The sequence below is a fragment of the Kwoniella dendrophila genome, chromosome 5 (assembly GCF_036810415.1).
Source record: "Kwoniella dendrophila CBS 6074 chromosome 5, complete sequence".
NCBI classification, from domain to species: domain Eukaryota; kingdom Fungi; phylum Basidiomycota; class Tremellomycetes; order Tremellales; family Cryptococcaceae; genus Kwoniella; species Kwoniella dendrophila.
In genome coordinates this window covers 328552-354441 of record NC_089480.1, presented here as the reverse complement: position 1 = coordinate 354441, position 25890 = coordinate 328552, and the positions used below count along the sequence as shown (strand labels likewise).

Genomic DNA, 25890 nt, shown 5'->3' with positions numbered 1-25890 from the left:
CGACTTGTCAATAATGGTTACTGTAAGTTATCACAGATATCGCGACAAGATTATAATGTATGCAATCAATATTATTTGACGCTATTAATTTCGATATTCAGTAAGTTGATCTGATGCTGAGTGATGGAAGATTTTGCCTGAAAGCGTAGCTCACTGTATTTATGAAATCAGCCGCGTTCAAAGAGTGTCCGTCTTGTTATCATCCTTCTATCTCTGTGATTGTATACTCGCCTAGACCTCAAAGATATAGCTTCCAGTACTCGCGTTGTAGCATTCCCACACGCAGTTTCGACCAAGCTGTGTAGGTGTTGATGCATGATAGTATGAAACAATCAATCTAGTTTAGAAGCTCTTCGTACATACGTTTAATTTATATGAAGCTAAGCGATCAAATCGTAGTCACGTGATTCCATAGTTATCATGTATGTCGTCAGCGTACAGCAGCCTAGCGCAATACTAAGTTAAGCCAGGATATGAGTTGAAATCACTAGAGCTATAGATAACCCATATTTGTTTGTTTTATTTATCTTTACCATAAACTAAAATTACACGTCGATAATCAAACTTGTACATCATGTCAGATAAAGCATCACTCATATCGATGGGTTTCGATCCAGCTCGAGTAGACTGTGAGTCAGCTACTTTGTTTAAGAATGAGCCTAAGCTGATTGTATTCATACCTTAAAGGGGCATTGAAAGCTACCAAGAATTCAGGCTTACAGGTAAGCTTTATACATTGTATGTACAGAGTATCTAAGCTTACTTATACTCATATTGTATTGGCGTATAGCCTGCCATGGATCATCTCCTTGAAAACTCCGAGAAACCTATTCCAGAAGCTGGAGAAGCTGATGAAGAAGAAGACGAAGATAGTGTAAAAGCAAACATCAAAAAGATTGAAAGTGGTGGAACAGTAGATGATTCTGATTTAGTCGCTAGAGTAAGCTATCGTAACTCTCTCTTCTTCACAGACAAATTCAACGAGTTATAGCTTACCATTCTGATCTAAAATCTTAAATAGTCAATAAAATGTAGTGAATGTGGTAAAATATTTAGATCAACTGCTAATGCAGAATTACATGCTGAGAAAAGTGGGCATGATCAATTCGAAGAATCAACTGATGAAGTAAGTTCGACTTTCCCTTCATTTCAGCTTTTTGTAGCTCAATCGTGTGTGAAAAACCAAGCTGACCAACAAATTGTAATAGATCAAACCATTAACTGAAGAAGAGAAGAAAGCCAAACTTGCTGAATTAAGAGAAAAATTAGCTATTAAAAGAGCTGCTCAAGCTAAAGTCGATGCTAAAGATAATAAAGCAAATGAAGTGAGCTCCACACTCCTTCAACTTGTTAAAGTATAGCTCACATATCTTACAATCAACAATTCTTACTTTAATAGGCATTAAGGAGAAAAGCAGGTCAAGATAGTGGTAAAATAAAAGAAGACATGCAAGCTAAGGAATTGCAGAAACAAGCTGAACAGAAGAGACGAGGTAGGTTTTGCTGTACTTTTCATCAGAGCTTGATGTAAAGAGCTTATTTTACTTTGTATCTAGAAAAACTCGAAGACCAAAAGGCTAAAGCGGCTATCAAAGCTCAAATCGAAGTGAGTTGTCTGCATATTTGCCTCGCTCTGGCATTGTTTCGACCAATACCATCCGACCGGACTTGTCACGCATCTCATTGAGTATACTTGAAAAGGAGGCTAATAATACATCCTCGTTCAGGCAGATAAGCGTGAAAGAGCTGAAAAAGCTGCACGAGAAAAGGCACTTCGAGAAGGGTCTTCCGCATCTCAAACTCCCCCCGCTCCCGTATCTGTAGCTAAACCTGCTGCAGGTGTAAGCAGTTCCGACAATCCCCAAACCAGATTACAGGTGAGCGACTTGCAATGTGCGAAGTTGAAATAGCTGACATTTGATCAGGTGCGATTGAGCGCAGGTGGTCAGCCATTGACGAAAACCTTTCCTAGTGATAACAGTAAGCCACATCTCAGCGTCTCTGTCAAGGCTTTCCGATCACGACAATAAGCTGACTATGTGTGTTCGTAGCTCTTATAGACGTAGCAGAATGGGTGGCATCAGAGAATTTAGCTTATAATGTAGATACAATCACTTTCGCTTCTACTTTCCCTCGGTAAGTATTGCTGCACCAACATCGTCGTAAAGTTGTCGATTACAAATGTCCAAGCTGATGATCCGCATCTGGTAGTAAAACATATTCAAGGGAAGAAATGAAGAAAACGTTAAAAGCGAATGGATTAACACCATCTGCTGTATTGATGGCTAGTTGATCGACTGTGGCGCCGTACCATTGAGCAAGTTGTAGCGAGTAGGATAGGTAGCTGAAATGATGTTGTCATAAAGTAATGCATTGTACATATACAGTCAAATTTCTAACGATATTCGGTAAGAGCAGAACGAAAAGCTGCAAGTGTAAGTTAGAATCAAGCTAGACAAAGTATTGGAACAGGGTATATGATGCTAGGGTATCATAAGAGACCGTCGAGATGAGCAGCAGGAGTATAGCAAGTTGCGAGTGATAAAGCTGAAACGTCGACAGATGTCAACATATACGCTTGGCGATTTAGTAGAAGACATGATCACAAACTCACCCTATCCACCGTGTAAAGTTGATATGAAAACGATTTCATCTCTATCCCTTAATTCATATTCTAATTCACCTTCTAGTTCCCAATCTGCATCATTGATCAGAACCAATATACCCGGTCGACTATGAAGGATAATCGCGGATTTTCAGTATAATGACAAACCATTTCGGTTGTATTGATAAATGCGACTTACACTCCATCGCCATCACCGAACATTTCTTCTCTTTCACTTAATAAATTTGATTTCATCCATTTTACTAAATATCTCATATTGACAGGTTGTGTTGGTTTATCACTTGCTTCATCGTTGGCGATATTTCTCGGTATATGTATTTTATGACTTGGTTGTGAAGAGAATAATAAATGTAATCCACCACTATATATATATATGTCGATCAGGATCAGAATCAGAATCAGAATTGACATCAATCACTATACCTCTATCTACATGTAATTATCATGATCATGGGATTAAAACCCAACTTACCCAAATTCAATTTTAATCTCTATTGTATCTTCTTGAGCTGAAGGTGCAGCGGGTGGTTTTACCAAAGTTTCAGGATGAACTGCAGATGAAGAAGCGTATCCTAAACCATTCGAATTTGTTATTATCCCGTCTGAGTTGGACATTGTGTATAGTTTTCCTTTGTCTTCTGTAGTGTTGCTGTATGTAGTTGATGTCCTCAATCCAATCAATATTACAAAAGCTATGATGATTTATCTAATCTCCTTCAATCTTATTTTTGCTCTTTCCTAAAATACACAAACTATCTTCTTTATTTTTACAGCTCTCTCACGGTTGATTTATGCTATCTGCCACATGACGTATATCCTCTCTATGGTGAGTCGGGAATTTTGCGATAACTCCGTATGTGCTCTACAGTGAGACAGTGAGACCTTTCACCGTCGTTTTCCGGTCCGTCATTTGTTCAAAGCTTATAGATAAAGATGTTATCAATATGTTCACATACCCTATTGATATTGACAGTAGATAAACTATAACAGAAAAAACCTACAATACTTTAGCAATCACCACAGAAAGCTAAAGAGATGTACGGTCAACTTCGTGTAGCTCGTGCTGGTTCAAGAGCAGTACGATCTTTACCTCAGAAACGAGTGAGTAATACATACATCATATCCTCATATCCTTCATTTTCTAGTTACAAGTTAATCTGGATTCTCTACCATCTTAGTGTCTCGCTACACCACCTCCACCACCTCCTGGAGGATCAGGTTTACCACCTAATCCACCTGGTACTTTAAACAGCGTACCCACTAGACCAGTTACAGTACCACCTACAACACCTACACCTGGATCATCTACTTTAGCTTCAGGTTCAGGTTCCGTATCAGCTTCATCACCTTTAAAACCACCTTTAACACCACCACCAAAACAATCTGGAGGACCTTCACCTTCACCTAAAAAACAAAGTAGATTTTTTAGAAAATTCTTAATTTATACTTCTTTAGGTGCAATAACATTTTATGCTGGATCAGGATTTATTTCAACAAAATCAGAAGGATATAGAGAATTTTTCGTTGGAAATTTCCCTGGAGCAGAATTTATTGCAGATTTTGCTGATGATCATGAATGGGAATCATTTGGTTATGGTTCTGTAACGAAAAAAGCAATTCAATCTTATAATACTGCTACAGGTAAATTAGAAGAAAAAATAACACCATCTACTACACAAAAAATTGAAAGAAAGGCTACCGAAGTTAAGAATGATATTGTAGATGCTGCTGAAAAGGCTAAATCAAAATCAATTGAAACTAAAGATGCTATAGCAGGAATTGGAAAAGAAACTACAACACAAAAAATTCAACATAAAGCTTCAGATTTAAAGAATGCTGCTTTAAACGCAACACATAATGCAGAAGATAAATTAAAACATTTAGCTCATGATACCAAAGAAAGAGTTGATAAAGCAACAAAAGATCTTCCTTTCAACTTTTCAGATGGTGTTGAAGGTGTAGTCAGAGAAGCTGAAAAAGTTTTAACTAAAACTGAATCTAAAGCTCAAAATGCTTTACATGAAACTGAATCTAAAGCTAAACAAGCTTTAAATGAAACAGAATCAAGAGCTAAACAGGCTTTAGAAAAAGGTGAAAACGCTTTATTGAATGCTGAACATAAGATCGAAAATGCTGCACATGATGTAAAAGAAACTTTAAAACCACATGCAACAGAATATGAAAAAGCTGTTTCACCATATCAACAAAGAACAAGAGAACTAAATCCAACAGATGTTGAACGTAAAAAACCATCATTTGAAGGTAAAAGAATTTATGATGGACCTCCATTGCCTTTAGGACATGAACCACCACCCGGTTATTACATCCCTCCTCCTGCTAAACCAGTGGTAGAAACAGCTAAAGACAAACTAGAAGAAAAAGTTGAAAAAATTAAACAAACTTTACCATTATTAGTACCTAAAGTAAAAGAATTTGCATCTGAAGAACCAATAATTTCACAATTAGCATCAACAATTGATTCTTTAACTTCATCATTATCGACTTCATCCTCAACCGGTTTACCATCAAATGACGCTACAGGTATCTTATCAAAAGCTCAAGACGATTTAACTGCTTTGAACAAAAGATTACATGATGTAAAGCAAACTGAGAAGGAAAACTTGGAAAAATCAATTAAAGAAAAAACTCAAGAGTTTGAAGCTTTATTGAAAGGCAAAGAAGCCGATTGGACCAAATCCGAACAGGCCCAAAAGGATTCTTGGTTAAAAGAAAGAGAATCTTTAGTTGAGAAATGGAGAGGTGAATTAGAAACTGAATTAGAATCACAAAGACAAGGTATTGAACAAAGGTGAGTTTGGGGTTACGACCGTAATATTTAGACAAGATCGCGTAAATTGTATATGCTAATTTACTGCTGTAGACTACGTGATGAAGTTGTTTCTCAAGGTATTGAACTTCAAAGAAGATGGTTAAGATCCATTAAAACTCAAGTTGAGACTGAACGTGGTGGTAGATTAGCTAAATTGGATAATTTAACAACATCATTAAAACAACTTGAAAGAGTTACTTTAGATAATTCAGCACAATTAGATGATAATGTTAGATTACACAAAATATGGTCTGCATTAAGAGCTGTACAAACTAAAGTTGATCAAGGTGATGTTTCATTTGATGAAGAATTACGTGCATTAAAGTCATTATCTAAACCATCGAATGGAGAAAATACAAAAGGTGATGCTTCAGTAATAATAACAGCATTAGAACAAATTGAGAAATCAGGTATAGCTTCAACAGGTGTAAAATCATTTGGATCATTATCATCATGGTTTACACAATCATTATCATCAAAAATACATTCTTCATCTTTAGTACCTTCACCTGAAGAAGCTAATGTATTATCACATTTAGCTTCTTTAGGATTATCAAAATTATTATTTAGACCTTCTGCAGGTCCTGTTGAAGGTCAAAATGTTGGATCAGTTTTAGCAAGAGTTGAATTTTGTTTAAATGAAAAAGATTTAGATGGTGCAACAAGAGAATTAAATACTTTAAAAGGTTGGCCAGGTAAATTATCAAAAGATTGGTTAGAACAAGCTAGAAGAAAATTAGAAGTTCAACAAGCTCTTGAAGTGAGTTCTAAAACGTTTCTTTTATATTTAACCATTTATTACATTGCATAGTATAATCTATATTTTCTTTTGATCGTCGCTGATCTAACATTCTATTCATCAGGTTGTCGCTACTGAAGCTACTTTAAGTTCGTTATTACTTGCTTAAGGGGGTTTGTATATGGAAGTATAAATAAAATTGCTATATATCGGATCAGAAAAGTTAAAATGATAAGATTATATAGAGAACAAAGTGTAGGTAGTGGTATAGCACATGCATAAGAGATACACTATCCAATTTTGGTATGCGCAGGCTCCACTGAGTGGCTTTCATGATATAATCACTCACAATCTGATGGCGAAGGGACATACAGAAACGGAAGATCAGGGTTTAGCAATCAGCAGTCACACTCATGTTTTTACTGTTCACTGATAACCTCGAATGGAACTATCTTTGCACCTTGTAGAGCAGAATTATCGCGAAATATGCACTGTACATGGAGAATAAATTGACGAAATTGACAAGTCGCGCTAGATCTTAAGGAGTAGTGAACCATATCTACTGCATAAAATGTATACATCTATTCGTATTACATCTTCTATGAATATCTATTAGATCTTATCCGTAAACTTCTCTTCCGCTTGCTACCAATCTAGAAAAGCTTGTTTCCGGCTCTAATGAAAAGAGACATCCAAGTTGCTACACCAGTCAAGAATGTAGCTGATCTCAAGTTGGCCGCGAATACTGTTAAAGAAACGAATAATTAGTTTGATTTTATCATAATCACATTATATACTATGAGAAGTAAAACAAAAAACTTACAAGATGTGTTATTAATGTATAGGAAACTGTAAACTAATCTAGTAACGAGATAGAAAGCAGCAGTGTTGTTTAATACTGAATTTGGGAGTCTGGCAAAGTTACCGACAAGCTGATGGATTTTGAATCACTCGTTAGTAAAACGTTAAATTATGATAAGATCGATAATGCAGGGATTAAAGTCGCTCATGATCATACGCCTTTCAATCGATTATGAAAGAAAACTCACAATAGCACCGATGAATAAAGGTAAATTCTGTAAACCATTTTCTTGAGCAGCCTCAGCTCTTAAGAATTTACCTTGAGCATTTGGTGAAAGTTTAGCATCTTTAACTTTTGCTATATTTCCTTTTGGTTCCTATAAAGATGTTCGACACATTTAGCTGTTATTCTCCTCTCGAAAGAGTGAAAAGAATTTCGATAGATGACGTGAAATATATATATATATATACTCACTCGGTTATCCCATTTTTCAGAACCTACAGCTTTTTCAGCATTGTATGTTGAGATAGCGTAAAAATGAGGAGCAACGCTGTAAGCACACATAACTCAATTAGCAACCAGATAATAAATGACCAAGGCAGACATTTTGAAATAGCAGAACATCAGCATCTGACTTACGCTACAGCCCAAGCTACTGGGACAGCATATAAAGAGTAATTGTTGGCGAGGTTGAGACCGAGGAATGACATGTCTGGTTTTGTAATATGTATGAAGAATTTTCGTTCTTCAAGAGATAATTAGTAGAGTTGGCGTGGTGAATAAGTATATGTAGTTTCACGAAAGGCAAACAGTGATATGAACGATTATGAACGATCAATCACGATTGAATGGATGGTTTGTTGTTGACAACTGAAAATCCCACTGAAACTTGTTTCTGTTGCTCGATGGCAGCTTAGTCTTACTCCTAAAAAGTCGGCGAATGATAAGATACAATCGAATATGACGTCGCAAATTCCCGATAATTCCGGTAACAGTAATCGGTGATTGTCCGGCATCCCCTCGGCACGAAGGATATCTCGAACAACTAACTATACGAGTGTATCAGATTAAAGATTAAAAGATATTTATATGTATATATGGTATTCTCCTTAATATGAATTACAACAGAAGATGTACTCGATACAACAGCAGCGAATCGGCATATTGTGATAAAAGGAATTCAAGTCAGCTACTGCACTCAATTCTACGAAACTGAATTAGGGATTTGCACATCTGGGTCAATCAATAGATATCAGCCTGCTACACACTCAATACGTTACAGGGATGAGAAACTATGATAGATAATTACTTCCAATGATCAAGCTTGATGCTATATAATGATAACATTTTTTCCACATTTGACAAACATCCTCAAGGGTATTTTGGAATTCAGAGAAATGCATCCTGATCTCAACTGTAAGCTGAAGTGGTATCTTTCTAGCTTGTATCAAGGGAAAACCAGCTTTCACATCACTCACAAATTGGCTGCTATCATTTCTTGAAACCCATCACTACTTCTATATTCAAGAACCCCTCCTTCAGATTCAACAAAGTAGTCTGATTCGTTATCGTTTTCTAGTAAGTGTGTGAAATGGGTAATCTTAGGTGATGGCATTATGTTTTATACGAGAGTAGGTAATGTTGACATAGATTTGAGTAAGTGTGTAAATGAGTTTTGACCTCTCATGTAGTATCAAAGAATACAGTTATACACAATTAGAAATAGAAGATATATGTAGGGGATCACTAGCAATTCATCCCATTGTTCTGGCATGAATATCAGAAAAAGTAGTACGTGCTTAATCAGGGGAAACTTATAATCACCAATGGAGTATCGATCTATGTTAAAGGTATACCTTTCTTACTGCTATGATTGAGTTTGGTCATTTTTGTTATTATTGGTAATTCACGTAAAACATTTAGGTACAATAATGATAATACAATCCACAAAACATCGTTAATCAATCTTTCTGCTGATGTATTATACCCATATCCTCGGCTTTCTCCTTCAATAAACCATGTTCATTCTCTTCGATCTGCTTTTCTTTCTTAGATCGATATATCAAAACGCACTCTCTTATTGTGAGAATGATCAGAGTAATTGTGATTATAGCTATAATAGCCAATGTCGCTGTAAATTTGGAATTTGCAGAACACAAATATGTCAATTAGCCTTTAAAAGAGATTAACACGTAAACAAATCGGAGTGATTCATTGATCCAATGGACTTACATTCTATGATTATCATTAACCATTGAGCTAAACATACTGATCCGTCTGAAGGTAAAGTTATACCTGGAATATGTTCAAGCATTTTGAAGTGCTTGTTGATAGTAGTTCAGATTATATGGGAAATTAGTAAATACCTTTTAACCAAATTTGCTTGAACGACAACTGATAAATCGCGATCAATCTTTCCACTCTTTTATGGATCTGGAAACTTTAAGGAGCTTAATCTAACAAGTGTTTCCTCCTTTTTGCTACATCTCCTTTCTCCTACTACAGTATAGCAACCTTGGTTTCTTATGCTATACTATACGCCAGGATATATTTCAATCACCATTCGATATGAACCTCATCCTGAAACGGCATTCATGCTACTGTACTTGACAGAGAATTAATGCTTGACGTCGGGATATGTATACATGATGGATTAGACATCGCGAGACCTCTGTGACAGAAGACGCAAATCTTAATTTTAAGCTATTTTCCAGACTCTCCATATTGATCGAGTTGACCGAAAGGACTAAATTGTAATCAAATACATGTAACTTACATCAACTCAATCTGACAAGCTCTCAAAGTTTCATCCAGTGGCATTCTTATTTCTTCAATTTCTGCTTTCCTTTTGTCCATCTCTTTCTACCCCCTTTTCTGATCCCATTAGATTTCCGTTTGATCCTCCATAACAATTTACTCTTTTGAACATGAACTATACCTTGTTGTCGATCTATGGAATGACGTTTCGATCGAAGTACGAAAAATATGATGAAGATTATTAATTCAATTACCGTAAGTACCAAGACAGATTCTGCAAATTCGCCGAGTTAGGAATCAGTTACGTTGGCAAACGGGGAGCATTAGTATGCTGATATAGAGATGATGGTGACGGATTGACTCACTTATCAATACATTCCAAGTACCTGAAGAAATACATGTTTGATCATCTTTTTTCGATATGCCTTCTTGTTGTAAATCAAAGTATTCGGACATTCTAACATGTACTCCAATCGCCAGTGTTACCACAGATAACCAAGTAGCGTGCACAAAACACGTACCGATACTTGTTCAGATGACTCATTCAACGCCTTAATAATTAATGATGTTGTTGCCTTCGTGGCGGGATGTACTGTACAGGTACCGTACGAATACTGTAACAGAGAGGAAATTGACGGATCTTGCCAAGATATCTCAAGCACAATCTTGATGTTTCATTCTCTTGTAATATTGATATCCTCCTTTGACGTTACATGTTGACCCCTCTCGAGACCACCTGTTCCTTTGAGCTGGTACCTCCCTTTAAACATGGTCCATATCAGATCCTTTCAAATATTCTACAGGGATGATCCGCCCTTCCGAAACATCTTTCAGCGTTCAATATTTTCATCATAATTGGCGAACGATATCAATCTAAATTTTAGCTATATAAACCCTACATGTTTTGGTATACAGTATATACCAATCTCCCCTTTTATATGTGGTATCGTTCTAAAAAAACAAAAAAAAACAAAATTGAAAACAAAAATAAGAATAAAGATAATATAATAAACATCAATTCATATACCTTTGATTGATAACATTCAACTTGAACCAGTCACTCATTCTACAAAAACCAAAAACCCCTTTGATACTACTATCAACCAAACAAGCTAAACTTACTTAAGATCGAAACTAATGTTTATCTCCCCAGCTCTTTACTCAATTCTTCCTCTTCTCCTCACCTCTGCTGTCACCTCACAGCCCTTAAGATTGAACTCCAGACAAAACAAAGTGCAGAGAATTCAACGTAAGTACAATTTTGGCTAAAGTGGCAGAAGCTATAGTAGGATCCTGATATTTCAATACTGTACATACTGTATAGCTACTTCTCAAGATGATCTATGTATCACAATTATGGGCGGATTGCCAATTGAGGGCGTAGCAGTTCAAGTGTAAGTTATCAAAATCTTCATTGAGAATGTTATTAGGAGTAAAAAGATTGTTGATGACATAGAACACTTATTTCTTCCGTTTGGTATATTTGAATGAATTATATGTAGGGCAAAATGTTTTGAAGCTTCAGATTCAAATTCATCATTACAAAGATTTATATTAACCGATACAAATGAACATGATTATTCGAAAATTAAACCAGAAATATCATCAGATGATGAATTGTGTTTAGATAGAGGTGATGATTCTTCTGAAGATGGAAGTGGTATTCAACTACAACAATGTCAAGAAGATTCTGAATCACAATTATGGAAAATTCAAAATCATAAAATCTCTTCTGATTTTGGTGAGTAAAGTACTTTCTGTACAGTATCCTCATTGTTCTGAATCACACTACGAGTAGTATGTCAGGACTTGGCTAATAATCATGTTCAAAACATCACATATTACACAGGAGAACTACAAAAATGCTTAGATATCGAAGAAGATTCAGGTCCATATCAAGTTCCAGATGAACCTTATCCAAGTGAAAAATTCTTACAAACTTGGACTTGTTTTGAAGGTAATGAAAATCAAGTAAGTATTTTCACGCTTAGTACAGTAAATAACGACACCTGAATAGGTAGACTGTCTATTAAAACTAATTTGACTTAATGATATTATAGATGTGGAAACTCGTTCAGATCTAAACAAACCATCTTTAAACTGATCACCACTTATCCTTATCACCGTATAGCTTCACATATACTCTTCTATGAATATGCACATAATCGTCTTCAATTCGAATATGCCATTCATCCAATCGTTGGTGGGAATGTATCCTCTAACGCTGCGAGGCCAAAATTTAAGGAGATCTACATTACACATTTAACTCCACTTGCATCTTTTTTCAGTTCAATATTTCTATACAACAATTTTTGCGTTTCATGATACATTGCATTACTGACAGCAATAATTGTCCGTTGTCGGTACTGACTACTTTGACCTTTCGTTCTGCGTTGTCCTGAATCCACCACTATTGCTGGCAGTTGCCTTGCCAACCCATGCCCATACCCATATTGTTCTGATTGCCACCGCCAGATCCTCCACCATTATTACCACCTTGATTCTGCTGATTATTATACCCTCCCATGTTTCCCATATTCATGTTCATCAAAGGATTAAAGCCCATACCTTGTTGCATCGCACCAAAAGGCATCATCCCCATTCCCATACCCATTCCCATTGGCATCTGCATGGGCATCTGCATCTGCATCGGCATTTGCTGCATCTGATTATTACCGAAATTTCCAGGTTGTCCACCATTAATTCCCATTCCCATTCCCGTTGGCATTCCCATATTATTCATATTACCAAATCCTTGTTGGGGGAATTGTCCCATGATACCCATGCCCATTCCCATATTCATCATTGCCATTTGATTCATCATCATCTGATTCATCTGCTGTGCATTGTTGGTATTATGATTGAAATCTTGTATACCTCCTCCCATATTTTGTATTTGGTGACGTTGATTAAACTGTCTATTTTGATTTGACTGTTGTCCATAATTACTGTTATTACCTGATTTGTTAAACCCTACCATACCTAATCCTGACATTGGTTTATTACCACCTACATTGGTATTTGATGATGATGATGATCCACCTCCTCCAGGTAAATTTCTTGGGCGTCTTTGAGGTGATTTAGGTCTTAACGAATCTATTTCTGTATGATATGGTAAGATTGGTTTACCATCTGACTGAGGTATTATAGATGAATATGTTGTAGGATCAAACGGTAGTATTTCTTCTTCTTCTTCTTCTGGTACTTCTTCCGGATTGGTACTTGGTGTAGACGAAGAGGAAGACGGAGTAGGGATGGATGAAAATGAAACTGTTACCCAACCTTTACGTGGTTTAGGTCTTAAGGGAAGTAATTCAAGTCGCCTTGTACCAAGACAAAAGTTTTCAATCAATGTGTAAAGATAAGGAGGGAAAGCTGGAGAATCGGGCTCTACATATACCATTCGAGATTATAAGCTTCCACTCTGCTGCAATAGAAAGAAGCCGTAAGTCAGGTAAAAACAGATAAACTCACTATCGCTACTTTCCCAAACCATTACATCCGTATCAACATTACAATGAACGAATCTCATATCAGTTGATCTTCTCACTGTACCTCTTATACCCATTAAACAATGTTCTTTCTGACTTGCAAATAATGAACCTTCTTCGATATCATTTGATTCATCATCAACACATTGTTCTACCCTATCCTCTTCATTATTATCCTGATTACTATGATCATTCTGAGAAGTTTTCAGTCGTTTATTATTCGTTTTAACCCAAATTATGTCTTCAGCTCTTCTAAAACCCCATTTTGCAAAACATTCTCTACCTCTTTCTAAAGCATTTTGTGAACCTTTACCAACCCATAAAAAAATAAAACTTGGATCTGATGAAATTTGTCTAATAGGTAAATTTGATGTTATTTCCCATGAATTATCTAAAGGATTAATTAAAATTACATCAAATTTGTTATTCAACCCCAGACTATTCTGAAGATTTATAGGTGACGCTGTTATTGATGATGGATCTAATTGAAGATATAAAGGTGGATGTGAACACTGTGAGACTAAAGAGGATTTTAGTTGCATAAGCTTCTTTAGTGCTGGGTACCTAAATAGAAATAATCATTTAGCTTAGCTCTCTCTCTCTGTCAATTATTCATTCGTAACTGATCGCTATTTGGAAAAGATGAAAGGATCAAGTGCTTTCTATAAGAAAATAACCTGAACGAAATTACAATTGCCAGGCCAATCAGTTAAACTCACTCTTCACAAATCTCATCATCCTTTGCACCTAAAATCCAATTACTTGGTAATTCATTTTTAGTTGATTTTCCAAACCAATCACAATAATCATTTCTTATAGTTTCTTCTTCCTGGATATAATTAATTACATTATCTTTGCTAATACTATTATTATTATCAACGTCTATTTCGACATCGATTTCATGCTTCACTTCTGTATTTCTATTCTTATCATTGTCGGTAGTATCTTGGTATTTTCCGCCATTCCAATTCAATATATGAGGTGGAGTAGAATAATGATGATTAGGATCAACAAGTTTACGTCTTTCACGTTGTCTATCTAGTATAGCATTCAAGAATGATTGGTGGTTTGAGATTGCTGTTGTCATTATCAACGCTTCACTTGATTGTCGTTATTAATCAGAGTACGGTTATCCGATTTCCTTTATTACTTCCATTTCTTATCGTCTATAATTTTATCATGATCGAGTCCTTATCCTCGAGTTCATTATCATTTGTGGCGAGCGAGTTTTACGGAGAATGTAAGATGATCTATCAAAGGTCAAGGGAAAACGAATTCAACTTGCTTCATGCCGAGTGTTCATTTGCAAACCATCAGAAGTGGAGGTTCAAGCGAGACGGATGATCATCAAGCAACAATATGGTTACTTGGAGTGATACTAAAATAGACGTCTATCTATTCACACATATCGCTGCAGGCAAAAGAATTACATTTGACACTGATACATGAATACACAACTACCCTCCTCCATTTTCTACGATATATTGCATATATAACCTTATGAATATATAGATTCACAATTTCTGCTACGGATGATATAGTTCATTATCTGTATTAACACATCATGATATACACAACTATTAAACCTATTCCTATCATTTGGTATATCATGACGAACAAATTAAGTCAGGAGTCACGGCCTCTATAATCGACAATGATTAATCAGCATCAATCGTGCAGCAATTGTTTCGTTCCTTTCTTTTTGGATAGATTGGAAACTCACTTTGTTACAACAGCCCAACCTTCTCCAGGTTCAAAATCTCCTGGATCCTCATCATCTAATAAGGGTGATTTTGGTGTATGCCTAGTTGATAATCTTTTGGATAATGATCCTGATGATTTCAATGTTTGGATCTGTTGTGGCATCTCTTCACCTTCACCCTTATCGCCATCATTATTTTTGTCATTTAATTCTTCTTCGGTAGGGTCTGAAACTGATAATCTGGAATTTGATAACGATTTTGACTTTCCAGGTATATTAGCTATAGGTGTATTAGGAAATGAATTAGGTATTTCAAATTCTTCACCACCTCCATCTTTCTCATCACTATCTTCAGTTTTATTTTCTTTAATTGGTTGTTTAGACTTTTGAGGTGTAGTAATAGGTGAAGAAACATGAACTTCAACTCTTGGTTTATCCTCATCAGGTACATCAGGAAATGATTTCAAGAAAGTTCCATCAATTGGCGTAGTAACCGCATTATTATTTAATGAGTTATCATTAGGTGGAATTTCTAATTCTGCTGGAGTGGAAATTGGATCTTCTATATCTGGATCAGCTGTTGGAGGTTCAGGAAATGATGGTGTTTCTCTGTCTATAGATGTTTCAGCTTCAGATGAGGTTTCGGCTGTTATACTTTCTTTTGCTGTGTGGAAAGGTTCATCCTCTGAAGCAGGTTGAGCTATTGGTGCGGGTTCGACGTGAAGCTGTTTGGGTTCAGAGGAAGAAGTCGACGTAACGTCATCTTTCGAAACTTGATCGCCAATAGCAGATACTCGAGGTTGTTCAGTTTTGGTTTCGACTTGTTCAGCATCGAGATTCGTCTTTTCTTGCTTTGGTGTAGAAGGAGAGTCGTCTTCTGGCAGAGAGCGAGACGACGTGTCGTGCTTGGTCTCTATCTCTTCCTTCTGATCTGTACTTTCCATGTTAGCATTGTTAGGGGTAGGTGGAACTTCTACATTCGTAGGTTGAGTGGATTCGCCAACATTTTCAGCGACAGACGAAGTGACTTCAACAGGATCAACATCTTGAGTAGGTCTGTCTTGATGTTCATCGCTTCTGAATTCTGTATTTTCCATTTCTACATCATCACCATCTTGCTTTAGGTCATTTCTATCAGAACTATGATTTTTAGGTTGATCATATTCATCTCCATTATCTTGATCATTTTTTTCAATCTCTTTAATAGGTTTAGCAGCTTCTTGTAAGGTTGATTGTTTATTTTCAGGTTTATATGGATCTTGTTTTGCTGATTCTGAATCATCACCTTTATAAGTTGGATTAATTAAATCTGGATCATCATTTTTAGGTCTGTCATTTTCATTTAGATATGGATTTGAATTATTTGATTTGTCTTCATTTTTCGTTTCATTTGATGATCCTCTTTCTTTTGCATGATCTCCATCATCGTCCTTTTTAGATGGTGTCATATGTACAGAATCTAATTCAGATTTTTTTGTACCACGTTCTTGTATTTCTGTTTCACCTGGACCAACATGTACAACACCTTCTTTTTCATTTATACCACCGTTATAATTTGATATATCTTGTGATTCTTCTTCACCAGGTTCAATAACTTGATCAGCTGTTTCAACATCATCAATATGCTGTCCCGCTTCACCACCTTGTTTCTTAACTTCATCTAATGGTATATCATGTTCAGCTAAGTTTTGTGTATGCGAATCACCAACCATTGCATTTGCTGGTATATCTAATCCAACTTTCTGTGAAGGTTGTTCTTCAGGTCCAGATTCTTGTCTATTCTCATCTCCTGCTGCACCAAGTTTACCTGCTTTAAGATCGGCTAAATCGGGTGCTTGGTTAGGATCCGATTTATGTTTTGAATGATAGGAATCAGGTTGTGCTTCGGATTTTTCGTCGGCTTCGGTATGACTTTCTTTTGATGGAGCGGGTGATAACCTCCCGGCCTTTAAGTCTGCTAAATCAGGAGCAAGGTTTGGATCAGAATCACGTTTTGAGTGATGATGGGAGTCATGGTGCTTTTCTGATTTTTCTGCTGTATCATCTGGAGTCGAAGATAGCTTTCCAGCTTTCAGGTCGTCAAGGTCAGAAGCTTTATTGGGATCGGATTCGGATTCGGAAATGGTAATTTCAGGTTGAGTTTCTTCTTCGATTGGTTCACCACGTTCGGAGGTATTGCTTGCGACATCGGTAATTTCCTCGGCTGTACTGGAGGCTTCTTCAGATGCGATTGCATCTTCAGAAAGATTTTCAATATCTGGAAGTTTCTCTTTGTGTGGTTCAGGTGTAAGTTCTCTATCTTCGGTTTCAGGCTTTTTGACCTGCAGATTGTCCAATTTGTTACCTAATTCTTCGACATCATTATCACCTAATACACTTCCTTCACCAACTACACTTCCTTCTCCTATAACGCTACCTTCACCCAATTCTCTTCTTGCTGCTCTAGGTGTTCCAACGGGAGTTGAAACTCCACTTACATCTTGCATCATTTGAGTTTCTTCCTCACTTCCTCTTGATTGAGTTGCTAAAGAAGATGATATAGATGGAGCGAAGGATTTACTTGTTGATGATTGTGCCGATAGACCTCTAATCATTGGATTAGCCGCATTTGCGCCTGCATTTACAGCTGCATTAGCTGTAGCGAGTTTTAAGTTTGGTGCGACCAAATCATATTCTGCTGCTGGAAGTGGTGGTGTGCCTGCCGCCAACGGTGTTGAAGGTACTGACAAAGATAACTCGGAAACTGTATCACCTGCTTCAGCTCTTGTTGATGAAGGTGTAGTTGCACCTGGTCCGCCGTTATCATCTAAGCCAGGTAAGGAAGCGGCTAACAAAGAAGGTGGTATACCTGACCCAGGTGATGTAGGAGGTGAAGATGATCTTGAAGTTATAGGTGAATTTGATGATTCTAAAGTTGCTGCACTTGAATCAATTGATCCTGATGGACTTGATGATCTTGCTCCGGTGACTCCACTAGCTGTAGAAGTAGTCGTAGGATTCGTTGGTGTTGTCCCAGAAGAAGGTTTAGGTATAGTTGATGAAGGTGTGTTATTACCTGAATTTGAAGAACCAGTTGATTGATTTTGTAAATAGGTATTTGATGAAGAAGACCCCATACTTGGAATTCTGTTTCCAATTAAACCTCTATTTTCTGATATTCTTCTATTACCTACAGGATGACCACCACCACCGGAATTAATCATACCTGCAGTTTTTGGATCTAAACTCGGTATTCTATTTCCAACTAAACCTCCTCTACTAATTGAAGGTTGTTGTTTTGATTGAAATTGTGATTTTGGTATAGGTGGTGGTGCACTCGAGTTATTAAACTTTGCTATTCTATCTTTTAATGATCCTGATACTATACGTCCTTGTGGTTGACCAGAAGGTGATGAAGAACGGGAATTACCCGAAGGTGGTGTCAATGAATCGTCACCCCTATCAAGAGAATGGCTCAATTAGCTCATGATTTGTGTGAGAGGGTATCGTACTTTGACTCACATCGTGGCAGTCTGACTATTTTAGATGTACACAGAGGGAATTAGATGTTTTGAAAGAATGAGCAAAAGGTCGTGATGTTATCTAAGTTGATCGATCAAATCAGTATCTGTTCACGCCATGATAACCACGTCTGTTATATTCCTGCGCGTCTTCTATCTACTTGCTCTGATTCTATCGCGTGACTTACTGATTCTAACGCAGGATTCGTGTCTTTGTGATGATTGATACCAGTTCTCACTCACTGTCTACAGAATATGTATGTGTATATGTGGTATATAAAGGTTTCAAGCTGGTATCCAAGGTATTATTAGATGATTGATATGCATGAAAGGAGAGAATGAGAAGAGAGAATCCCATATTATATCGTGTTATATTTATATTTTTTGTTGGTGCGCGTTACCGAGAATTATGACGAGGTTTCAGCAATCGATTTACGTAAAGATCTCGTTAAGCTTATTCTACTATTTACTTTCTCACGGGTGTTGAAAAGGGGGAAACGCGTACTTAGGAGGGTGGAGAAAAGATAAACAAATAAAATAAACAAAACAGGTCAAAACATTAATTTCCTCTACATTTTGATCATCTTCATCTGATTTCTCAACTAACAACGGATATCTTCTGGCAACATCGGCATCTTCAATCTCAAACCTTTCAATTATTACGTGAAGGAAATCGATAGAAAAGAAAATGGGGCTACAACGTACACCACCAACAAGGATGACTCCATTACCTTCTGTTTCTCCTATTCCACCACCGTCTCCTCAGCAGCAGCAGCAGTTGGAACAAATCCAACCAATCCAAGAGGATCTATCTATACAATTGAATGATGAGGGAGATAGAACAGCTGAAGCGGACAAGACTACTATTTCACAAGTTTCTGATTCGAGAGCGTTTGTAAATCGACATCCAGGTGTCATGCGAACACCTCCCGGCGGATCAAGCTCACACTTACCTCAAGAACAGGCACAATCACAGCATCAACAGCAACAACATCAAGTAAAAATTCAGGTGGATCAGCATCACTCTCCACAACAGCAGATGATAGTCGAGCATGTCGATGAAAGACCTATAAAATCTTCTCTTGCGCCATCACCAATGACAGAACATGTAGATGAAAGACCTATAAGACCTGCCCCTACACCATCCCCTATCCCTGAACGGTCACACTCGAATGCTATCAGCGCACAGGAAGTGGATATAGAAATGAACGTTGAGGATGATAAAGAAGCGGAAGCTATAGCTGAGAGTCTGATCGAAAATGTGGGAAGGGAAGAGGATGACTCCAATTCCATGGAAATTGATCAACAACAGACTTTAAAATCTACTGAACAGTCCGCAACTGGTTCTCAAGGTCAGCATCCACGACAACAACAACCTCAACAACAACAAAATCTATCTAAGGAATCGACCAGTTCTACAGCTGGAACTTCTCCTAATAGACAAGTCCCAGTCACCCCGTCATCGAAAAATCAAAATGTAACAAAAACACCTAGATCAAGGAGGAAAACAATGGAACAGAGTTTACCTTCACCACCCAAATTGTTACCTTTACAGCACGAAGAAGAATTTGAGTACGGTAGAAGATATCAATTAACTATGGAAACTCTTGAAAGAGCTGTTAAAGCTGGTGCGCAGAGATGGACGTGAGTATCTCCTTGCACACATATGGAAACGGAAGTTATGGTTATTTGATTCGAGTCGTTCAAACAATATCACTGATGAAAACTAATGTCATTATTTTTGTTTCTATATTACACTAGAATCGATCAAATGAGAGGTTGTTTTCCACAGTTAACTAAAAAATATGGTAAACCAATGGAAGATTTATATTTCTCAGTTAGTCTATCAATGCGTGAGAAGATTTTAGTAAGTCAAATGATTGCTATCACCTCTATATATACCTATGTGTATAGAATGGACTGATGCTAACGTTTAAACATTCCTCTGTTGAATTTTAATGATGAATTTTAGTCAGAATCAAGGAGACTGATGGAGCATTATAAAGTTGGACCATCATTAAAATCTATAGATGAAGTTGATAGAGAAGCTAAAAACTATCAAAAGTCGAATCCACCGGATTCCGAGATTGGTAGATTAGGCAGACCTGATGCTTGGAGGTAAGTTCAATAAAAAGCCATCAAGTCTGATGGTTACTATAGAGAGCATTCTCCTGATGCAGCTTCCTCGATTGAATAGACCGGATATATCTCCAGAAGCTTTAGTAGCAGCTACTTTGTTACCGATTTACGATGATGCTTATTCGAAATTAAGAGAAGAATATCTAGAAGTAAGTTGTTGAGCTTCAACGTGATATAATATTCAAACTCCTTGTTTGAACAGAATAAGAATCAAAGTCGATGTAAATGCTTACCTGTGGGAAAAAATTGACATTATAGTTACATAAAGATTGTCAAGATAGGTACAAGTCAATAATTGAAAAGCAAAATCTATTATATCAGTTAGAAAATGGTGTGGCGGATGGTGTAATTGAACTAGATAAGGTGCGTTTGATCCTACAATCAAATTTTATCGTTGCTTTCGCATCTTTGATTTTAGGGAGATAGCAAGTAAAACTTAACACACGTGTGCTGACCATGTTTGAATTACTTTTCGCTTTTTATATCGACCCTTATAGACAATTGAAATACTGGATAATCTACCAACTGAAGATATGATGTTATGGACTGAATCAGTTGAAAGTAAATTGAATACTCGTGCACCTGAACAAATTCAGTAACTTATTTAAGGCATTAGTCATATTGGCAACATAGTTATATTATCTATTCTGAAGGAAAACGTCCGTTGCGTTTACTTTGTTTCTTGGTTGTACACACCGTTAGATCATGTATTTTATGAGCTCATCCTGAACTGAAACAAAAGCAATGGTTAAAAAGCTTTCGTTGTGACGATCCATTCATTTATTTGATCATTTATTATACATTTAATAACATATTCATCTTGTCTACAATAACTGTATTATACATACACGCACACATAAGTAGTATAAGAAGACAGAATACAGCATCCTTATATGCGTAGTCACAAGACGGAAACACCTCACGCGACCTTTCGGGATATCTACTTATGGTCGTTTCGAATAGGCCTACTATATCGAAGGGTTATAATGATTCCATCCTATTTGTTGTGCCATAGTAAAGTCTTAAGACTTGTCCAAGCTTCCGAATCATGATACAAGTAACCTATAAAATAATGTATTATAATATATATCATCAGCATAGCATACAATCCGGAACGATTTCTATGTTGATGAGCGAATCGAATCGAATTCAATTGGTTTTACTTACGCATACTATTATTCATACCAGGTTGTAACCTTTCACCACGATGTCTGAAAATATACATGACACCTGCCCAGGATAATGCACTAACAATTGAAAAAGGTAATTGTGATGGTGGTATAGGTTTTGGATTACCTTGTTGTGAAGTTAATGAAGGTAATGGATGATTTAAAGGTGAGATTGGATATTTTGGCTGATTTGATGTTGTTGAATATAATCTAGGTAAGAATGATAATATTACTCTTGACATTACGTATAATACAATTTGTTCATTTATCTATATAGCAAAAATTTTACGCCGCCCATGAATATACAAACCAGTTCAATCAGTAAATTTTTCCGTCAAGTACACAGAAATAAATCGAATCTTAAGTAAGTTCAAATGACTTACAGCGGTTCTTTCACCAAAAACCCACCAACCACCTAAACCACCCGCAACAAACGTATCTAAATCTCTTTCTTTACCACCGTTCAATTTCTTTTGTAGTAACAGTAACAATTTATATATAGTAACGAATTTACATAAATTCAAAGCATGTGTACGTGTTGCTGTAATTATTCCTTTTATTTTGGCTGGCCATCTAATTTTTGTATTTAGTAAATAATAACGATCAGTACAATGTATCAATTCCAATGATAAAAAGTAGAAATCGAACAAGCAAGTGTCTCGGCAGTTTCTTCATGGCAGAGAGATAATACTTACGGTTTATGCGAGAACAATAAAGTCATTACCAAAGCGTGTGGAAAACCTGACGGAAATTACTTGTTAACAACGTTCAGACAGATAGCTACTTGAACCCATGGAGCCAATGTGGACGTACGAATTTTACATCCATAGACTAATCCATTCCGTGCACCTTTCAATACAGCCAACATATCATGGTTTGCTGGGCTACCAGTAATCAACCGTTAGATTCTATGGAACATCCCATTCAACTTTCATATTGCGACAATACTTACTTCAGCAGAAACTGCTGTATTGCTGACATTGTGGATGATGTATTGATTTAAGAGGACTCTATATCCAGAAATATCCAGAAATCGATGAGAGATAGGTACTTGATTATCTAATGATACTTACACTTGACGTTGATCTGGCGAAGTGCTGGCGGAGTGCTTTTTGGTTCTTATTTATGTCGTCAATTATGAATTCTTGGGTTGGTTCAGATATTTGAAGGATGTGGAAACGAGATTGGGACACTCTTGTATCCTTGAATGGCTTCCTTGTGGGATCGTAAATACTCTATTAGTATATAAATACGAGTACTGTATAAATGAATTGACTTGTTTGTGATGGAATATTATGAAAACTATAAAATGTTGAATGATCAAGAATTTCCACTATTACCAAGTTACTACTGTACTTTGTAGCAAGGAACCGGTTAACCCCTATCTAAATAGTTAACCGGAATATGATCACTCTAAAAGAATAACAAATCGTCACTTTGTCTAAGTAGATACTCGTACTGCTCAAGTGAGTACCTTAGGAAGTAGTGATGAGATTTGGACAAATGATGTCTGCAGCGATGTTCTTACCTCTTGTACGAGACTGAAGAGAAAGGGAGAAATCACACAACTTGCTATTTTTATAGCCTCTATGGGTTCATTCGATTCCGGTTTACTCGGAGTCGGGCACTTGGAGTGTAATTCAAACGCGTCAAACAAGCTGAGCTCACTGTGGATCTACACCTAGGGTACAGCTGTTGAAAATCACTGTTTCTTGTCAGAGAATGATTATCATTACAGACTAATATCTCTTGAATGTCCCTCGATAGTCAAGTACAAGATCATTCTCACTCGTTGACCCTTTGCATTTCTCATATCGCAAACTTTATGAAAGATCCTCAAGATATATCTCTTTTTTCTTTTTATCCTTTTCTAAATCAACTGTGGGATAATTTACGGTGTCTGTCTTTGCCGATTATGACGTCTTCCTGTCCCATACCTTGCTAAACCTTAGCTTTATTTTGGCGTATGCTGGGCGATTCACTTATCAGCTATAGCCATGGTTATGAGGACAATGATCACGCATTCTTGGTAAAATGCCTCGATCATACTTGATTATTTACAATACTCATACATAATCCATCAAGTTCGAAAGACTGTCATAAAAGCTTACTTCTTCATCCATTCGACCATAGGAAATCACATATCTGACAAATCCATAATGTCATACGCTTATTTAGCTTCCACACCAGGACTGAAATTCAATTATTCATTATTCAGTGTACCTGCAGGATGGGTAGTAGCGTACGTGATAATAATCTTAGGTCTCTGATTTCGTCCCCTCCTCATATATAGGATTGTTAGCTTTGTGAGAGGATAATTGTATTGACTTGTTTCGATCAATTATAGCATGTCACCACTTTGGTGGGCTATAGGTACTGCTAATTCTGCTTCACCAGGTACCTATAACAATGCTGTGAGTAGGTATACGAAACATATTTTTCAAAAATATAGAATCTGACTTTCGATGAAATAACGCCAAATGACAGAATCCTGGAGATAGTTGGAATAATTTAGAGTCTGCACCGATCTCATCTCAAGTAAGTTTGTTGTACGATCGTCAAGATTGTATAAAGTGAAGACAAGCCTAATTATATTGCAATTTGGGTTATAGCTTCGAAAAAGAATCAAGAGAGCTGTAGCTGCCAATAATAATACACATGTGTCAGTTTAATAAGCTGATATTTCTGAAAAGAAAAACATGCTAATATGTTATCGCGATGTCAATCTTTTCAGCAATCTACCTTTGTTTGCAGCTGGATTAGTAGCAGCAAATGCATCGCATGTGGATTCATTCTCTTTACATTTATATTCAACAACTTTTCTATTAAGTAGAATCGCTTATAATTTAGCTTATGTCCTGATCGAAGATGGTACGTTTTAGATGATTCGCCCATGAATATCTCAAAAGGAAATTAAAACAAAATTTTTGAGTATATTAACTGATTGACTTTACACCGAATAGATGCCAAATCATATATCAGGACCTTACTCTATTTTGGTGGCCTAGGTTCGACTTTAGCTTTATATGTTAAAGCTGCTTTGAAATATAAAGCATTACCTTGGTAAATTGAGATCAAACCTGTGAATAACATAGCCCCGCTCAGTCCAGGAATTCATCTTCCTACGACGATATCTCCTAGTGTTTGTGTTCGACTTGTCTCCTTGTATATCTATGACCCGGATGAATCTATACAAACATGAGAAAAATATTTCGGTTAAAGTAATCACTTCTCGCTTAATCCGAACTGACAATTGCTAAGAGGGGAACACTGGAGCAAATTTTCCCATATCTGACGAGCGCCTGCGAGCAGGCATTCGTAGTTGAATTGTGATCATTTATGCATTAATCTACAATTTCATTATTTGTACTTCTGGTTCTATCCCTAGCCTACCGCCATCAGTCACCCTGAATTGTGCTGATTATAAATTTAGGCAGTTTCAGTTTCTTTTCTGTTTTCAGGTTCCAAAGAAGATGCTGATTGTTGAGCGGTCTGAACATTTTGATTACATATCAGCTTATGATGTTTCTTTTCAAATTTCGAGGAGGAGACGAAAGATAGGCGATAATGATATGGTTTGAACGTTTATCGCAAAAAAGACTCACCTTTAAAGCTTCAGATGAAACACCACCTTGAGATTGTTCTCCTGGTGCAGGACCAACATTTGATCCTTCAGCTAATGACGGGAATAACAACAACATTAAACATGATTTAATGATTAGCAGCAATTCGTTATTTTTCTTTACGTTTTAATTCAATAATCTCATCAGAAATTATGAGAACCCAAAAGATTTGTTTTTTTTTACAAATGAGAGATCAATGATGAGATTCATGAGTTGTAAGAATGTAAATTGAATAATGTTTCAAGGTTGAGATTATGATCAAAAGTGAGAGAGAAAAAGAGAGAGAGCGGAACTTACATGGTCTTTGATCAGCTTGTGTCATTTGTTTACCACCTCCTGGTACTAAAGGATCAGGTTTTTCTGATGAAGGTGATTGAGTTCCTGGAGCAGCCATTTTTGATTTGAATGATAATAAAGATGAAAGTGAAGTTTACAAGATTTCTTGTTATGAATTTAGTGATGGAAAGGAGAATCAAAACGTTGAAATGTCAGAATGGTAAAACATTCCATTC

General features: G+C 36.6%; 14 protein-coding genes across 14 annotated transcripts; 5 read left to right on the top strand and 9 right to left on the bottom strand.

Annotated features, from left to right (window-relative positions):
- Window positions 1-574: 574 nt before the first annotated feature.
- On the top strand, window positions 575-2293 carry L201_003983 (uncharacterized protein; the record flags this gene model as incomplete). The annotated part of the gene is made up of 11 exons (XM_066219731.1): window positions 575-629; window positions 688-722; window positions 791-940; window positions 1022-1126; window positions 1209-1325; window positions 1400-1493; window positions 1557-1606; window positions 1728-1877; window positions 1926-1980; window positions 2052-2136; window positions 2212-2293. The coding sequence occupies 11 exons, from the start codon at window positions 575-577 to the stop codon at window positions 2291-2293; spliced, it is 978 nt and encodes a 325-aa protein (XP_066075828.1).
- Window positions 2294-2615: 322 nt separating this feature from the next.
- On the bottom strand, window positions 2616-3241 carry L201_003982 (uncharacterized protein; the record flags this gene model as incomplete). The annotated part of the gene is made up of 3 exons (XM_066219730.1): window positions 2616-2733; window positions 2805-2987; window positions 3099-3241. 3 exons carry the CDS (start codon window positions 3239-3241, stop codon window positions 2616-2618), a joined length of 444 nt encoding a protein of 147 aa, XP_066075827.1.
- Window positions 3242-3661: 420 nt separating this feature from the next.
- L201_003981 (uncharacterized protein) lies at window positions 3662-6364 on the top strand (the record flags this gene model as incomplete). The annotated part of the gene is made up of 4 exons (XM_066219729.1): window positions 3662-3727; window positions 3805-5435; window positions 5508-6216; window positions 6320-6364. The coding sequence occupies 4 exons, from the start codon at window positions 3662-3664 to the stop codon at window positions 6362-6364; spliced, it is 2451 nt and encodes an 816-aa protein (XP_066075826.1).
- A 484-nt stretch (window positions 6365-6848) lies between these two features.
- L201_003980 (uncharacterized protein) lies at window positions 6849-7707 on the bottom strand (the record flags this gene model as incomplete). Its single annotated transcript, XM_066219728.1, has 5 exons — window positions 6849-6940; window positions 7019-7127; window positions 7245-7373; window positions 7472-7547; window positions 7637-7707. The coding sequence occupies 5 exons, from the start codon at window positions 7705-7707 to the stop codon at window positions 6849-6851; spliced, it is 477 nt and encodes a 158-aa protein (XP_066075825.1).
- Window positions 7708-8289: 582 nt separating this feature from the next.
- Window positions 8290-8612, bottom strand: L201_003979 (uncharacterized protein; the record flags this gene model as incomplete). Its single annotated transcript, XM_066219727.1, has 2 exons — window positions 8290-8401; window positions 8476-8612. The coding sequence occupies 2 exons, from the start codon at window positions 8610-8612 to the stop codon at window positions 8290-8292; spliced, it is 249 nt and encodes an 82-aa protein (XP_066075824.1).
- Window positions 8613-8958: 346 nt separating this feature from the next.
- Window positions 8959-9311, bottom strand: L201_003978 (uncharacterized protein; the record flags this gene model as incomplete). The annotated part of the gene is made up of 2 exons (XM_066219726.1): window positions 8959-9128; window positions 9230-9311. 2 exons carry the CDS (start codon window positions 9309-9311, stop codon window positions 8959-8961), a joined length of 252 nt encoding a protein of 83 aa, XP_066075823.1.
- A 508-nt stretch (window positions 9312-9819) lies between these two features.
- L201_003977 (uncharacterized protein) lies at window positions 9820-10210 on the bottom strand (the record flags this gene model as incomplete). The annotated part of the gene is made up of 2 exons (XM_066219725.1): window positions 9820-10028; window positions 10120-10210. 2 exons carry the CDS (start codon window positions 10208-10210, stop codon window positions 9820-9822), a joined length of 300 nt encoding a protein of 99 aa, XP_066075822.1.
- Window positions 10211-11110: 900 nt separating this feature from the next.
- L201_003976 (uncharacterized protein) lies at window positions 11111-11838 on the top strand (the record flags this gene model as incomplete). The annotated part of the gene is made up of 4 exons (XM_066219724.1): window positions 11111-11148; window positions 11257-11495; window positions 11604-11725; window positions 11815-11838. 4 exons carry the CDS (start codon window positions 11111-11113, stop codon window positions 11836-11838), a joined length of 423 nt encoding a protein of 140 aa, XP_066075821.1.
- Window positions 11839-12164: 326 nt separating this feature from the next.
- L201_003975 (uncharacterized protein) lies at window positions 12165-14332 on the bottom strand (the record flags this gene model as incomplete). The annotated part of the gene is made up of 3 exons (XM_066219723.1): window positions 12165-13144; window positions 13229-13809; window positions 13965-14332. 3 exons carry the CDS (start codon window positions 14330-14332, stop codon window positions 12165-12167), a joined length of 1929 nt encoding a protein of 642 aa, XP_066075820.1.
- Window positions 14333-14964: 632 nt separating this feature from the next.
- L201_003974 (uncharacterized protein) lies at window positions 14965-18805 on the bottom strand (the record flags this gene model as incomplete). Its single annotated transcript, XM_066219722.1, has 3 exons — window positions 14965-18385; window positions 18449-18463; window positions 18687-18805. The coding sequence occupies 3 exons, from the start codon at window positions 18803-18805 to the stop codon at window positions 14965-14967; spliced, it is 3555 nt and encodes a 1184-aa protein (XP_066075819.1).
- Window positions 18806-19135: 330 nt separating this feature from the next.
- On the top strand, window positions 19136-21185 carry L201_003973 (uncharacterized protein; the record flags this gene model as incomplete). The annotated part of the gene is made up of 6 exons (XM_066219721.1): window positions 19136-20091; window positions 20209-20314; window positions 20420-20565; window positions 20645-20735; window positions 20845-20949; window positions 21084-21185. The coding sequence occupies 6 exons, from the start codon at window positions 19136-19138 to the stop codon at window positions 21183-21185; spliced, it is 1506 nt and encodes a 501-aa protein (XP_066075818.1).
- A 398-nt stretch (window positions 21186-21583) lies between these two features.
- L201_003972 (uncharacterized protein) lies at window positions 21584-22736 on the bottom strand (the record flags this gene model as incomplete). The annotated part of the gene is made up of 6 exons (XM_066219720.1): window positions 21584-21648; window positions 21754-22024; window positions 22139-22328; window positions 22451-22496; window positions 22569-22639; window positions 22708-22736. The coding sequence occupies 6 exons, from the start codon at window positions 22734-22736 to the stop codon at window positions 21584-21586; spliced, it is 672 nt and encodes a 223-aa protein (XP_066075817.1).
- Window positions 22737-23914: 1178 nt separating this feature from the next.
- L201_003971 (uncharacterized protein) lies at window positions 23915-24822 on the top strand (the record flags this gene model as incomplete). The annotated part of the gene is made up of 6 exons (XM_066219719.1): window positions 23915-23997; window positions 24103-24169; window positions 24243-24293; window positions 24368-24417; window positions 24490-24626; window positions 24719-24822. The coding sequence occupies 6 exons, from the start codon at window positions 23915-23917 to the stop codon at window positions 24820-24822; spliced, it is 492 nt and encodes a 163-aa protein (XP_066075816.1).
- A 362-nt stretch (window positions 24823-25184) lies between these two features.
- On the bottom strand, window positions 25185-25772 carry L201_003970 (uncharacterized protein; the record flags this gene model as incomplete). Its single annotated transcript, XM_066219718.1, has 3 exons — window positions 25185-25247; window positions 25361-25431; window positions 25676-25772. The coding sequence occupies 3 exons, from the start codon at window positions 25770-25772 to the stop codon at window positions 25185-25187; spliced, it is 231 nt and encodes a 76-aa protein (XP_066075815.1).
- Window positions 25773-25890: the final 118 nt, after the last annotated feature.